This window comes from Myripristis murdjan, chromosome 4, assembly GCF_902150065.1.
Source record: "Myripristis murdjan chromosome 4, fMyrMur1.1, whole genome shotgun sequence".
NCBI lineage: Eukaryota > Metazoa > Chordata > Actinopteri > Holocentriformes > Holocentridae > Myripristis > Myripristis murdjan.
Window position 1 is genome coordinate 27,820,769 of NC_043983.1, and position 15,553 is coordinate 27,836,321.

The 15,553-nt window shown below is 42.1% G+C and overlaps 1 protein-coding gene and 1 long non-coding RNA gene across 2 annotated transcripts in view; both read right to left on the reverse strand.

Annotated features, from left to right (window-relative positions):
- Positions 1-15,553, reverse strand: part of LOC115358097 (uncharacterized) — a 90,996-nt gene that overhangs the window by 39,112 nt on the left and 36,331 nt on the right. Inside the window, exon 2 of the long non-coding RNA XR_003928153.1 lies at positions 13,407-13,702. This is a non-coding gene — a long non-coding RNA (uncharacterized LOC115358097). The remainder of the gene's footprint in view (positions 1-13,406; positions 13,703-15,553) is intronic.
- sox2 (SRY-box transcription factor 2) lies at positions 8,118-9,498 on the reverse strand. Its single transcript, XM_030049916.1, has one exon. The coding sequence runs from the start codon at positions 9,100-9,102 to the stop codon at positions 8,134-8,136; it is 969 nt and encodes a 322-aa protein (XP_029905776.1). The 5' UTR covers positions 9,103-9,498; the 3' UTR covers positions 8,118-8,133.

Here is a 15,553-nt window from a genome sequence, read left to right on the forward strand (position 1 = left end):
ATATGAATGGCATCCTCCTAAAATATATTATAACGTTAGGCTGTAGTTCGAGAGGACTTCCCGCAATTTAGACCTTGTACTGGCAAAAAGAGGGTAGATTTGATCATTTACTGGTAACATGGGCTGGATGTGCACCAGTCCACCCACCCACCCACACCCCTCCCGAAATCCGGGAGGGGGACGGGCGTCAGTAAACTTTTGTCTCCACATAAAATGCGCCACTTTCACTTGCAGCCCAGCTGGGACGGTCCCATTCAGTCACCTGTTGCTTTACGCTGCCTGGACGGGCTGGAGAGCAAACGATTCACGGAATAAATTTCGAATAAAACATATCCTCACAACGTGTCTGCATTTGCTGATAATAATTTGTTTGTTTTATAAAACCTTGTCTTAATCTTTATTTGAATCAGCGACGCCCAGACGTCCATTTCAAACTCAGTCTGTTTGAGGCTGACAGCTGTTAAATATGTCCTTTCCTCCCTCTTTATTTATTTTCTTTTTTCTCCACTGACCATATAGCTTGTGAATGAATCTCCTGAATGGGAGCAGCATTGTCCTCTTCCCAACAGCAGCCAGGCTCAGCAGCCAGCACAGCCAGCCAAGCGTTTGACGTTATTAAATAATAAAGAGATGCTGATCTGGTAGCATTGTTGTGGAGGAAAAAAGGGCAATTAGTGCGCTGTTATACTGTCATTACGGCTGTATTAACTCGAATTAGTTATAAGACAATGTGCTTACATGTGACACTTGCATTTCCATTATTGAATGGGGAAAATAGGCATATTATAAAATAATAACATGCTAAAATCAGTGACTGTAACAGTCCTAATAAAGATGGCGGTCTTGAACCACCGGACCTATCGCTTCACTAACGACTTATCTCAGTGATTGAAATGATCATATCATAATTATGCTAAATATCTGGGATATAGGCTAGTTTTACATGCCCAAACAAACAAAAAGAAAAACTGATTGGGCCTATTGCGTCCTAGTAATTTTCATGAAGAAATAAGAATCAATTTAATTTTGTGGTTTTCTTAATCAAACTCTGTAACACAGGCCCACTGTATTCCCAACTGACCATCTGACTGTTTGGGTGAAGTGGAAAAAAAAAAAAAAAAAAAAAAAAAAAAAAAAGACATGGATTTCAACGCTGATTGGTTTCCCATTTAATTGAGAAGTGATCACTATGTATGAGGGGAAGGAACAATCGATAGCCTGCATCCGCCAGTTTTAGAGATAGGCTAATTCATTTATAATTAATTAATGGACGGTTTAATACTCGCCAAAGTACTTTGTCAAAGAATGGATGAAGTAATGCAGCTAAAGTAAAAGCACTTATTCTGAAATTAGTAGTGGATAGTAACCTTATAGGCCTACAAAACTTTGAGTGACTAGCCCAGGTTGATCAGAGCCTGTTCTCTGTGGCTCAGATTTAAGCGAAGAGCTGAAGGAAGTTTTTAAAAACTGCATTATCCTACAGTAGGCTATAGACTAAAACAGGCCTTATGTTGCTCCCAAAGTTAGACCCCCTCTCTTTTGCTTCCTCTTCTCTCCCGGCCTAATCTGTTCAAGACTCACAATATGTAGGCCAATGAGTGGGGTGAAAACTCGGAGCCTTCACCACCATTAGACCTCCACCATATTTACGTCCTGTAAGCCAGCAGGAGAGGCCTTGTTTTAGGCAGTCTGGTTTTAGAGCACTACAGGCCCAAATATCTGCCTCGAGTCACGATGTTTTTTTTGATTCAACAATAATAATACAATATTATATAATAATTATTGGAAAAATACAACGCCATCTTTTGACAAATGTCTCCAGTTTCAAAATCAATTAGACTATAGTTTGTTATTCTTCTGGCAAGCAAAATAGTTCTTGAGGAGCAGCTAAACAAAGTGGTTGCTAAGCAACGCATAAGTAGGCTACCCTCCAGTATGGTGTGGTGATTCTCGTTTACTTGAATTCATTGTTGTGAGTTTTTTTTTTTTTTTTTTTAAATCGGCCTGCAGCCAATCAGAAGTGAAGAGAATAGCTCTCAGTTTTATAACAGTCCAGCCGTTGAGATATAAAGAAACCACGAGCCTTAAATAAAAACATATATAAGCTCCATGTTGTGATTTGAGAGTGATAAGAGAGATGACATCAATGTAGCTTTAACAAACAACTTTAAAATATGTCATTGTGTTCTCATAATGTTTATGAACTTCCATCAGCCTCAAAATGCTTATTTTAATTTAAACAAAGACTAAATACCATTAGAAAACCTTGACAAAATCGGATAATTTGGTTATTTTACAAAAATAAAAAGGGTTAACTGGGCTTATTTGGTTAGACATCATATACAAGCTCGTGGCAGTTGAGACGGTTATTATGGCAGCCTAATTTATTAAATGAATGCATGTAAATACAAGTAGGCTCAATAAAGTTTTAGAATAAAAAAAGCCACAAATCGAATACAGTTGTTTTTCTAACTAGAGCAAGCTAGAGCCGTGATCCGGTGCAAAGCATGCATTCCTTTAATGATGGCGCTCTATAAAGCTGTCAGCATCAATGAGCAGAAATGATAAACGGAGCTCGAGCCGCTGGTGGGGGGAGAGGGGAGGGGGGCAGAGGCAGAATGCGGTCTCACTGAGGCCTCGAGCCCCTGAGAATGCAGGCCGAGAGCTGCGCGAGGCTGATGGCATGCTGGTCGGTGTCAGTGTGTGGTCCCAGTGAATAGAACAGAGAGAGAGAGAGAGAGAGAGAGAGAGAGAGAGAGAGAGAGAGAGAGAGAGAGAGAGAGAGAGAGAGAGAGAGAGAGAGAGAGAGAGAGAGAGAGAGAGAGAGAGAGAGAGAGAGAGAGAGAGAGAGAGAGAGAGACCCCCTCCTCTCTCCGCTTCCCTTCCCTGCACCTGCGCTAGATCAGCAGGCTACTGGCTGCCATTCAGTCCCTCAGCTCTCCACACACACACACACACACACACACACACACACACACACACACACACACACACACACACATATACAAGCGCGCGCGCACGCACGCACATACAGACTCGCGCGCTCAAACACACGAGGACTCTGCTCTGACAGTTTTGCTATTCTGCTATTCAACCACTCCTCTCTCTCTCTCTCTCTCTCTCTCTCTCTCTCTCTCTCTCTCTCTCTCTCTCTCTGTAATAAGGCAGAGATGTCAGCAGCTTCACGTCGAGCCAGACTTAAAACAACTGCTGGGATGCAAAATAATATCACCAGAAGGAACAAAAACAACAAGATTTGTCTTATTTTTACATTTTGTAAACAAATTTGTTTGTTTGTGTTTTTTGATATATATTGTGGTGAGATGCTACATTATGAACCAGATGGCTAGGCTGCAACTTTATATTTTTTTCTTAATTTAGCCACTAACATATGTCAATGGACCAAGACTGCGCTGAGGTCATAAAATATTTCAAGTGGTTCCCCATAAATAAATAAATACATACATACATACCACTGTCCCTTGTGTTGCAACAGAGAAAACAATGTGTGAAACTAAAGCACAACAAAAAATAAGAAGTAACGACTACGTTGGATTTCTCTCCCGTCATGTATGAATGACGTTACTCCCCCCTCCTTTATTATCCGCAACATGGTGAAAAAGGAAAGTGGCTCTATAGTGGGATTATAGCCCACTAAGCTCGTTTTGTTTGTGTGTGTGTGCGTGTGTGTGTCTGTGGTGTTGGTGATGGGTGAGTGGGGGGGTTTGACCTAATTAATAAAATCATATAATCTCAACCACAAACACAGGATTTGGAAACCCAGGCTACTAGGCCGATAACTGCCTATTGTCACATTTCTACAGCCATTTATTTACTGTCAATCCCATATTATTATTATTATTATTATTATTATTATTATTACTATTATTACTCCTACTTTGTCAGGCAGGCCTGACACTGTCTATCCTGCAAGCCTACAAATAATGTTTCATAACCTTGTACCAGAGCCAAATATTGGTTTATAGGCCTACATAGGGAAAAGTAAAAAATAAAGTAATATAAATAAATTAGAGATGTTAGATATCCGCTACCATACAAATGAATTAATGACAAGCTTGAGCGCCGTGATAGAGGCCTCTTGAAAGCTATACAGAACAAGTGCACACACGCGCGCGCGCGCGCGCGCACACACACTCACACACACACAGAGACGCACACACACACACAGACCCGGCTATCCTGGATAACATCTGGGAAGTTTTTTTTTTTCCTTTTTTACCGGGAGCAAAAAAAGCAAAGGCGCGCGCCTACCACCTGTTGCAGTCCAAATATCCTCGAGCACCGACAGCAAGGCTCTGCACGCGAGAAACGGAAGGAGACGTGGATGGATGGATGGATGGATGGATGGATGGGTGGATGGGTGGATGGGAACAACCTTGGGGTTTCAAAATTATATAAAACGGCACTTCCGGTTATCCACCTTAACGAGCGGTACCAGAGGAAGGCCCTTTGCTTCTAGTCCACTCCAGTCAAACTCATCTGGAGCGTCATTAATTGTTAGTTATTAGTTTCCAACAGAAAGTGTGTTTTTCTGTAAACAAATTAAGTTTAAACAAAATCCCGTGTTGCTGGAGGGATGCTGCCTGTAGTGTGCCCGTGTTTTGTCGCCTTGAGGTGAAACATTTTAGACACCTGATTCCCTGTATCACCGTCACCGCTGGCTGGCTGTGCAGCGCCTTTATTTAATGTTTGAACAGGAGAGCCACGGAGCTTAAAGCGCCTCTGAGATTAAATCACATTTTGGGAAAACTGGGGGGCTCAATGCAGAGTAATATTTTTTCTACTGAGATGTGATATCAGTGTTTTTTCTGAGCGATCAGTTACAGGATACAGCCGGGACATACTCATATAGGCTAGGAAAGGTCTCTCTTCTCAAGGCTGATTTTGATAAGATAATAAAGATATAGGCTAAATAGCGTACAGAAAATTGGAAACAAAGAAAAAAAAAGATGTTCGCATAAATGACATTTAGCGGCCACATACATCATTTCCAAACAATTTCCAAAAAATCTAAATCCAACACGTTACGAAAGGACACCACTGAAATTCAACGGGATTGTTCAATAGGTTGGTTGTTTACCATTGATTGTGGCTTCCTTTTCAAGGGACAGTCGGGTGGATGTAACATCGGATCTTTACAAATAGGCGACAGTTTTTTTCTTTCTTTCTTTCTTTCTTTCTTTCTTTTCTTTTCTTTTTCTTTTTTTTTTTTTTTTATTAAGCCTGCTTTAAAATATTCAACCAGAAATACAAGCTGATCTTTGAATACACCTTTTTTTCTCTCAAATATTCTCTGCATCCATTGAAAACTGTCTTTCATCACATCAAAGCTCCGGCGCTCAGGCTGGAAAAATACTAATTTCGCGGGGCCTGCGGGCCTGCAGGAGCCCGGTGTTCAGGGGGGGAAAAAAGAAGAAAAAAAAACACACCGAGAATTTAATGCGTCTACTCTTCCGACCTTTTAAAACAAGCTGTTTATCACCGGTGTTCTCAGCTATTACAACCAATTCGGCTGCTCGGATCAATAATTAACGGGCAGCCAACGATCCCTTGACCTCTTGAAGGTCCAGCTGGGAGAGAGGGAGCGGAGTGGACGGATAAATACCGAGGGGCCTCTTCAAATATTCATCTGCCGGTTAATGTGAGCTCCGCTCCCCCGGGACCCAGCCTGCAAGACACTACGGCCCCTAATCTACCTCGGTACACACACACACACACACACACACACACACACACTCACACACACACACACACACACACACACACACACACACACACACACACACACACACACACACACACACACTCCCCCCAGATTTAAAACCGTTAGTTAAATTCAAAGCGAGCTGTGAGCTCATCATAAGGATTATTATTATAAGAGGGAAAGCAGCCTGGCAGAGATGCATGGGAAACATTTTGGAACCGGTTCCGTGTTTTTGTTTTTTTAAGGGGTGGGGGTGTCGGGGGTAATGGGGTGGGGGATGGGGGGGTGGGGGGGTGATCACCGAGAGTCACCGGAGAGTTTGAACCGTGAGAACCGAGGTTAACGGGAAACAGCAGGGCCCGTTTGATTAAACATTAAATTAAAATGGCCACACTCGAGACTATATGGAGCTATTTAATCACGGCAGAAAAGCATCCGGGCTGCTCCCGCTCGCCTGGATTCTTTCAGGAGGGCTCACCTTCAATTTAGGCCTAATTGAACATTTAGACTGATAAGCCAGCTCCAGTGATTTGATAAAATAGGGGGGAGATAAACGAAAAAAGCAGCAAAAAATAACCCAAACCTTGTTAGATAATATCACTAGAGGAAATGTTACAAAATGGAAACAAGGCCTGAACTCATGTTACAATATTCCACATAATCCAATAAATACCAAAATATATAGCAGATATAGACTGCACGGACACAGTGATTGTCACAAGAAAAAAAAAGTCCACCAATGACATGAATTCCTCTTTGAGCAAGCACAGACAAAACTTAAAAAGGATGACAGTAATAAATATAATTTATGCCTGATAAATAAGATACTGGCATTCAAAGTGTTGACAGATCGCATGATCATTACTCCTGCAATCTTCTGCCTAATTCAGAGCAGGATTCTCGGCCCACAATACCAAGAAGTAACACATAATAAATCATATCTTAAAAAGGAAAGATTTTTTTTTTTTTCAGTTATATGCGATTGGTATACGGGCAATTCATTTTGATTTGTTGTTGTGTTTGATTTTAGGAAGAGGAAAAAGGACAGTCTATACCTGAGGACCTTGGACATTTTGGTGGAAAAATCTTCCCCTTTATAGGAAACAGGCAACAAACTTTGGCTTCCAGTGCATGGGGCCATCCGCAGGCATTACGGGTTGCACTAAAAAAATAAAAACTTTGTTAACCTGAGCATTATAAACTCTGGTTTCACTCATCAACATAAAATAGGTTATGAACACAAGCACCACGACGCAAAACACACAGCTGGATAATTTTATCACTTCAGTTTGAAAGAGTCAGTTTAAAAAAAGCCCATTGAGCTTTATATTAATAAAATCCTATCAATTTACAGTTAAATAATGACAACAGAAGAAAGGCAGAAATGCTCCACAGATGACAGCTCAACATGTGAAGACCGCCTACACCTCTATTGGTTGAAAGAGAAATAAAATCAAAACTCATACAATTTCAAGTATCCAAATTTCCAAAATTTATTCATTTCAAACTGCATATTGAAAAAAAAGAAAAAAAAAAAAAGAAAGAAAAAAAGGAAAAAAAAACTGAGCTGTTGTAACTGTTATAAGGATGGTATTAGTTCCGGTATATATATACATGGAGTGGTTGGCTTCTGCGTACAGGCCACAATTTTAAAATACAACTACGGGAATGAATTTTGAAATAAAAACTTAAAATATCACAGTAAATATACAGAAATTGTACAAATCAATTAGAAAATAAAGAGCACAAGCGTCATACCTCTAACAGATGAAAAGTGGGAGACGGAAATATAAATTAACCTATGTCTTTTTAAGCTGTGTGAGAGGAAACAAAAAGTTTGTCGTTTATCCTTTTTTACGAAATTAAAACGTTTTAGTAATATTGACCTTAAATGGAAAAACAGCTTTACCTGCTTCGTTTTATCTGTCCCTTTTTCTTTCCAATGTTTGCAGTAATAAAGGAGCATAACTGATCGCTCCTGCTCATTTCCAGTTCTGCCCTTTTCAATTTTATTAAGCTATTTTCTGCAGAACTGACGCTGTTTTATAAAACAAAATGTAACCTCTTGCAGTTTAACAAACAATTTCATCTGATTGTAATGTTTTCTTTGATAAATACTGTACAAAAGGTGATTGCAATAATAAAACATTTGATTGCGACTCCCACTTTCTAGTCTTCCAAACTTCATCCACCAGCCGAAGACGGGATCTCCTACCGTTCCTCTAGAGTTTCCTTAGAATAAAATGAAAGAAAAAAAGAGTCGTGTGTCCTTTTCCTGGAGGCTTCTTCTATACAACTTTTTCCCAACTCGAAATTTTTCTGTACAAAAATAGTCCAAGTTAAGTAGTCCACAGTGTCTCTTAGAAAAGTTCTTTTTTTCTTTCTCTCTCTCTTTTTTGCTGTGTCTCTTACATGTGTGTTAACGGCAGCGTGCCGTTGATCGTCGTCCCGGGCACGGTGCTCTGGTAGTGCCCGGACATGTGTAGCCTGGTCTGAGCGGTCTGCTCGCTCACCTCCGCCCCGGGCAGGTACATGCTGATCATGTCCCTCAGATCCCCGCTTTGGCAGCCCGGGGCGGCCCGGTGGGACGACGAGGTGACAACGGGCGGGCTGGAGCTGCTGGACTCGGACTTCACCACCGAGGAGGGCCCCATGGAACCCAGAGCGGTCATGCCCGGCGTGGTTTGCTGGGAATAGGACATGGAGTAGGTGGGCGAGCCGTTCATGTAGCTCTGAGAGCTGGTCATGGTGTTGTACTGCAGGGCGCTCATGTCATAGCGGTGCATGGACTGCATCTGGCCCGGGTTGTGCGCGTTCAGCCCCGGGTGCTGGTAGCTCAGCTGGTCCTGCATCATGCCGTAGCCCCCGTTGGTCCAGCCATTCATGTGCGCAGCGTAGCTGTCCATCCGCTGGTTCACCCCACCGCCCAGTCCGGCTCCCACCCCTACCCCGACCCCGGCTCCCATCCCGTTCCCTCCCGGGGCCAACAGCCCGCCTGGAAGGGTATACTTGTCCTTCTTCATAAGGGTCTTGGTTTTCCGCCGGGGCCGGTATTTGTAATCCGGGTGCTCCTTCATGTGCAGGGCCCGCAGCCTCTTGGCTTCGTCGATGAAAGGTCTCTTCTCGCTCTCCGACAGAAGTTTCCACTCGGCGCCCAGTCGCTTGCTAATCTCCGAGTTGTGCATTTTGGGGTTTTCTTGCGCCATCTTCCTCCTCTGGCCCCTGGACCACACCATGAAGGCGTTCATGGGTCTCTTGACCCGGTCCGGGCTGTTTTTCTGGTTGGTGCCGGTGCCGGACGTGTTGGTGTTGCCCGTGCCCCCCGTGTTGGTCTGGGGAGCGGGGGGCTTCAGTTCAGTCTCCATCATGTTATACATCAGGAACAGCTTTTAGTTGGAGCTCCCAGGCAGAAGAGGAAAAAACACAGAGACAACTCCACAAACCAGAGGTAGGACAGGAGGAGAACAGCGCTGCTGCCGCCGCTGCTGAAGTTACCTGTCGATTTTCTCTGCAACTTTTCACTGGGAGGGAAAAAAACACAACAAGCAGCACCAAACCGAGTCTCCACACACTCTCACTCTCTCCCCCTCTCAGTGAGTGTGTGTGTGAGCGTGTGTGTGCGAGTGTGAGAGAGAGAGAGCCTTCTCCCAATAGGTCCCTGCTATGTTGTGTCCACAAACTTCTCCCCGTCGCTTCTCCGTAAAAGCATCAACAAACTATACTTTTCGCCCCTGTCCGCCGAAGCCTTGACAACTCCAGATAGTTTTTGAACAAGTTAATAGACAACCATTCATGTGACGGGGCTGTCAGCGAATAAATGGCTTCGACCTGGCCAATCAGAGCAGCCCTGCTCCCCTGACACACCAATGGGAGGCATTAATTAGCATAAAGGGGCGGGGCCAGCTCTGCCCGGAGACACACACACTCACTCACACACATACACAGGCTGCCCATATGAGCCAATACAAAGTACATATTTACCATTACCAGGCTTATGGTGATATAACTCTGGGAATATATATATATATATATATATATATATATATATATATATATATATATATATATATATATATATATTCCCAGAGTATAATTTTTTCTAGGTCTTCATGCCAATATTATGTGGATGGAGAAGCAAGCAGAGGATTTATGTCAGTTGTAGGGAAATTAGACTGTGTTGTCTGGTGAGTATGGAAATAAAATTGAGCTTGGTAAACTTTGATGTTAATCTGCTTAAAATAATGCTAAAAGTTCTCTGATAAAAACAACTAAAAAGTAAACACAGGCTTGTCTAGTAAATGTGGTGCAATATGTAAATATGTAAATATGCCTTCAAGCCCTGACTGACTGAAATGTGCAGTTCATTAAATATATATATATATATATATATATATATATATACACACACACAAGATAAATCAGGTGGTAAAATAAAATGTGTATAATAACTAACATTTATTTGCATTAATTTCTTTGATATTTAACATTAGCTAAGGCTACATCTTGAGGGTGACATTACGTCACGGACAATGGCACTGCTGTTGTTTGAATCAAAAAGTCACTAATTCCCCACTTAACGGCCCAAATAACATAACAACACTTAAATAAACTTTCTTAGTTAACTCAAAGCACTGAAGGGCTGTTGCTGTGTGTGTGTGTGTGTGTGTGTGTGTGTGTGTCAGAGAGAGTGCGTGTGTGAGTGCGTGAGGGGGGTGGGGGGGCCGTGGCTGGTTTTTAGCGTTGAAAAGAGGAAAGGTAATCCAAGATGTTTCCCCAGTCCTTTTGTTTAGTGAAGTTGAATGCCAACACACAGAAGGCAGACGGGCTCATCTCAGCACAAATAAGCGGTTTTGTTTGGGATGTTGTCGCTACATCTGTCCGGACAAAGACCCAACTCCACTCCACTTCCACTGCCATAGTGCTGCTGTTGTTGTTAGGGCTTTGTAGCGGGGCCATAGGCTACTATACGGACAAACGGAGAGGAGGAGGTGGGAAAAAAGCTGGAGGAAATTTGAAAATTAAGTGTTCGGGGAGGAAAAAAGTATGGCTTATTTGAACAGACACGTCAACCAATTAGTGTGCATGAAAAATGAAAAGCAGCCTCCACCTGCTCCATTTAGTCTGGATCAAACCAGCCAGTGTGTTATTATCAAAGGAAAACAAAACATCACAGGCGCAGCATCATCAAACAAATAATGTCGACTGAAATAAATCGTTGCAGTCACTCATGCTATTTTATCTCGAATTTGACCAAAGTTTCTAAGGTTAGGAGAAGTGTTGATGCCACTTGTTTTGCTTTTTTCCTGAATCCTCAGTCTGAAAGCAGGACGTCCTGCTGCGTGACGCCAGCGCCGCCTACTGGCCAGAGAGAGGAGAACAAGCCAATCTACAAGCTGGGCGTCCTCTTTTCTACAGTGAAACATCAGTGGGGAACGGTCGCTTTTTAGCGTTAAGTTTAACATGTGGAGGTAATGCTAAAATGTTCTTTAAAAAATATGTAAATACCAGTGGTCAATAAAAATAAAAAGCCGACAAATTAAAAGAGACAGCTGTGTCTAGAGGTTGGAAAACTGCAGAGGACAGGAGGCCTTAATATTCACAACATCACATCTGCCTGTCTAAATCCGCAAGCCAGACACAGTTCCAATAATTAAAGACAGATCAAGTACATACACCTGAAATAATTTAATTTAAATGCATGTCTCTAAATTAAATCATAATTAAATCTGAATAGATCAGGCCTTATTATTTTTGTTTTAGTCATTTGATAATAAATAGAGGAGCGGAGCCCCCGTGCTCTCATTATGCCGGGCCCCGGCAACCTTACATAAGATTCATCTTGTGCTTAATAGGCTGCGAGAGGCGACACATGCAGCTCGGCCCATTATAATGCAAGGTTGAAATGGGCCGCTCGGCTGCTATCTGCATCTGAGTGTGTTCCCCGCTACCTCTAATCTGCTTATGATAATAAAGGAACAGCGGGGCCCTGCAGCTCTCTGAAAGCAGGCCCCAGCCAGCCGGGAATGGGCCCTGCATCCACAATCATCCTGAATTAAAGCCGTTATTTGACAAAAAAACAGGAGAAACTAACGGGGCGGCTCCCTCGGACCACTTGTAAGACCCCTGAGACGCCAGGTTGGGATGGATACAGCAAATATGACAAGCGGCACGCTGCGTGTTTGGTGGTTGTACAAATTTAGGTACTGCAAAAAAGTGTAAAAAATAAAATGATCAAGGTTTCTGAAATCCTTTTTTGTGGGAGAAAAACAAGAGCAATGCTGAGATCTCGCATTTGAACACTTAGGCTATAAAACTTAATATTATTAGGCAGGAAAATATAATTTTGGACAACTTAAATATATTTTTGTGGTGACCGCGCTGACGTGTTTGTTGGATTTGCACCTACTTCAATTCATTCTGTCAGAGGCCCATAATTAAAATTTTAACATTTTTACATCCTTAAAGGGGCTATATTAAACTGATATAAATTCAGAATTGCATGGTAAAAATAAATGAGAGACAGAGAGAGAGAGAGAGAGAGAGAGAGAGAGAGAGAGAGAGAGAGAGAGAGAGAGAGAGAGAGAGAGAGAGAGAGAGATTTCAGGTGAAATGGACATAAACTGGTATTATGTTGCCGCTAGGGGCCGTGCCAGGGGCTGGAGATGCAGCTAGCAGAACACCATCAAAACACTCCTGTCCTGCTGTATGAATCATAAACTGAAAAATACATGCAACTTCAGAGAAACTATATCGGTGGAAATCGCCTTCACATTTCTGACACAAAAACAAGGTCATATGGATGAATGCCGAATGCATACTTTCATGATTATGACACTGTATTGTTCATTATAAAAAAAAAATGATAATTTAATTAGACACTGACAAATAGTCTGTGTTACGCTTATTGTCACACAGTTGACATTTCCACTTTGAGATCAAATAAATTTCTACTTCATACAAAGCTACAATAAATGGCTTCCATAACCAAACAGTGCATCAAGTCGGAGTTGTCAGCTTGACAGTTCATTCATGTTTAAAATAATAATAATGATAATAATAATAATAATAATAATAACAATAATAATAACAACAATAATAATAATAACAATAACAACAACAACAATAATAATAATAATAATAATAATAATAATAATAATAATAACAACAACAACAGAATATAATGCAAAATAATTAAACGCTTCAAAATAAATAAACGAAAAAAATAGGTGGTGTAGATTCTGTCGTTTTTTTTTTATTTTAACGTTAGGCTATAATTAAAGATGTTTGATGAGGCAAAAATTGAGAAATTATATAAAATCTTATAGACTATAGGAGCAAACTGTGTATTTTGTCTTTAGGGTGATGGGGTGCAATGTGTGTGTGTGTGTGTGTGTGTGTGTTGAGCAGAAAACCAAACGGCCAGCAGCCAGCCCGTCAAGCTCATGATACCATGCGGTTTCATTCCACCACACCGCATATCACACACACACACACACACACACACACACACACACACACACACACTCGAACATACACACCATCGCAGACACTCGCACACTCGAACATACACACTAGCGCGCGCGCGCGCACACACACACACACACACACACACACACACACACACACACACACACACACACACAAGCACCGGGCTTCTCCTCTACGTCGTACTCCAACTTACTTGCCAGTTTGGGAGTTGTCCTCCTCTCGTCTTGATTGGCAGAAATAAAACAAGATGCCATTTTCTGTCGGGCTCAACCTCCACCATATCTTCCACACCCTCCTCCGATGAGGGAGCTTCATGCTGGCCGTGACAAAGCTCCAGTGCCCAGCCGTCAAAACGTCCAACCGGCCGCTCCGCTCGCACCCCGGTAGTCCGCGTGGTTTCGATCCGACAATCGGTGCGTGCGGGCCGGCGTGGCACCCGGCGAAGTCCCGCTGTCTGTCTGGAGCTCCGCTCTCTCCTCTCCGCTAGCCCTGCAACAAGAAAAGCCGTTTATGGCGACACACAATGTGAAAAGGGGGCCGATTTAAAAAGGAGAAGAATGCAAGCAAGAACAACAAAAGTCAGTTATAGCAAAGTCTATGCCTCTCCTCTCCTATCTTCCACCCCCTAGCTTAGCCCACATAATGAGCAGGAAAAAGCTTTATATTTTGTTCACTGGGTATTCACAGATAATTTGAAGCCATTGTTTCTGCCACAGATGGTTCTTTTTAATACAATAACGGTGCTCTTTGTGAATAGCGAGCCCACAATAAAAATCTAAAGCGTCCTCCTGAATAACCATTTTGTTCTCTCTTGTATAGGCCGAACAAAAGCGCCAGTGAGGTAATGGCCTGCCTTATTGAAAGCCTCAGAATGGGGATTTGATAAAGATTTTTTTCGCTCCTTTTTCCCTTCGCACAAAGTATACGGCAATGTCAAAGAGAAACTGACACGGCATGAAAAGGAAAAAAAAAGGCTCGAAAAAGTGCCTGCTGTTTGCAGGTTACTCCTGTTATGTATATTCACACATGGGCCTATTATTGTTGTATGTTATTATTATTATTATTATTATTATTATTATTATTATTGTTCCTGTCTTTTACAACTTTTTTCCCTTTTTTGCAGAAGTCATAAGTGAGGGGTTATTTTCAGGGCTGCAGCGGACCCAGGATCAGGTGAAGGGAGGTTATGGATTTTTCAGTGAAGCTTAAAACCAGAATACATTAGCCGGTTTTGAATCCGACAGCATCCATAGGCCTACCATGGATTTGCCACAGTCTCATAATTTTGCAGAGGGTGAATCAAGGTGTGGTTGATAGAATTAAGCATTGATGTCCTGCAGAAACTAAATCTAATTCTGCCTTTTTACTGCAACTATCAGCTATTTTTTCCCCTCCTGTGCCAAGAAAATACTGCATGCATGCTCTTGGCCAGTGCCAAACCACTGCACTGTAAAATGTCAAAAAATAAAATAAAATAAAATAAAGTTAAAAAGAATGCATGGATGTCAACAGGGGTAATAAAAATCCAGTTTTTAATAGAGCTGATAAGTTGAAATACAAGGTTTCAGTGTGAGCAGGGCTGTAGCCAACATCCATCAGCTCCTGCAGGATGGATCCTATAGTCGTGTACTAGCCACCTCCGTGCACCCATGGTTGATGTCATTTGTAATTAACTCATGGCTAATCAATAAAGCGTTTAACAGAGAACACAATGGACACACAAGGGATGATCCCAAGCCAAACATATTGGATGTCACTGATCGTTACAAGGTGAGGACACCCTGTCTATCACAGCAGAGGGGTGTGTGTGTGTGTGTGTGTGTGTGAGTTTGTGTGTGTGTGTGTGGGGGGTGGGGGGATTTGATGAGAGCTGAGGAGGTCAAGCAAAGAAATGGAGAGAAAGGAAGAGAAAGGCAGAAAAACAAGAGGATGAAGGGGGAAATGGTGGTAGACAGGACAGGTGAGGAGAACAGTTCACAAAATATCATGTCAACTTCTTTGGCATAGTTCATACAGTTACACATGTACGCACACGTGTGCGCACGCACACACACACACACAAGCATTCTTGCCTTTATGGCTTGAGAGAGTCTCTGGTATAAGAACAAGGCCTCCCTTTTTGCTACAGCCTTTGTCACACAGGAAACATTGAAAGTCACAGATGTTGTTTGGATGGCATTTGCACAAATAATTGCTACTCATGTCCTTGAAAATATCTGGAATTAATTTTAACAAAGGATGTGGCATTTCCCTAACATGTAGAGTTCAAATCCTCCATACCCATCTGATGTGTCTTGATGAAAAACATTAACTCAACTCAGTGTTAGGTACACTATCTAA

Bases quoted from the DNA above. Each gene is read 5' to 3' on its own strand.
- sox2 (XM_030049916.1), bottom strand. From the start codon at position 9,102: ATGTATAACATGATGGAGACTGAACTGAAGCCCCCCGCTCCCCAGACC.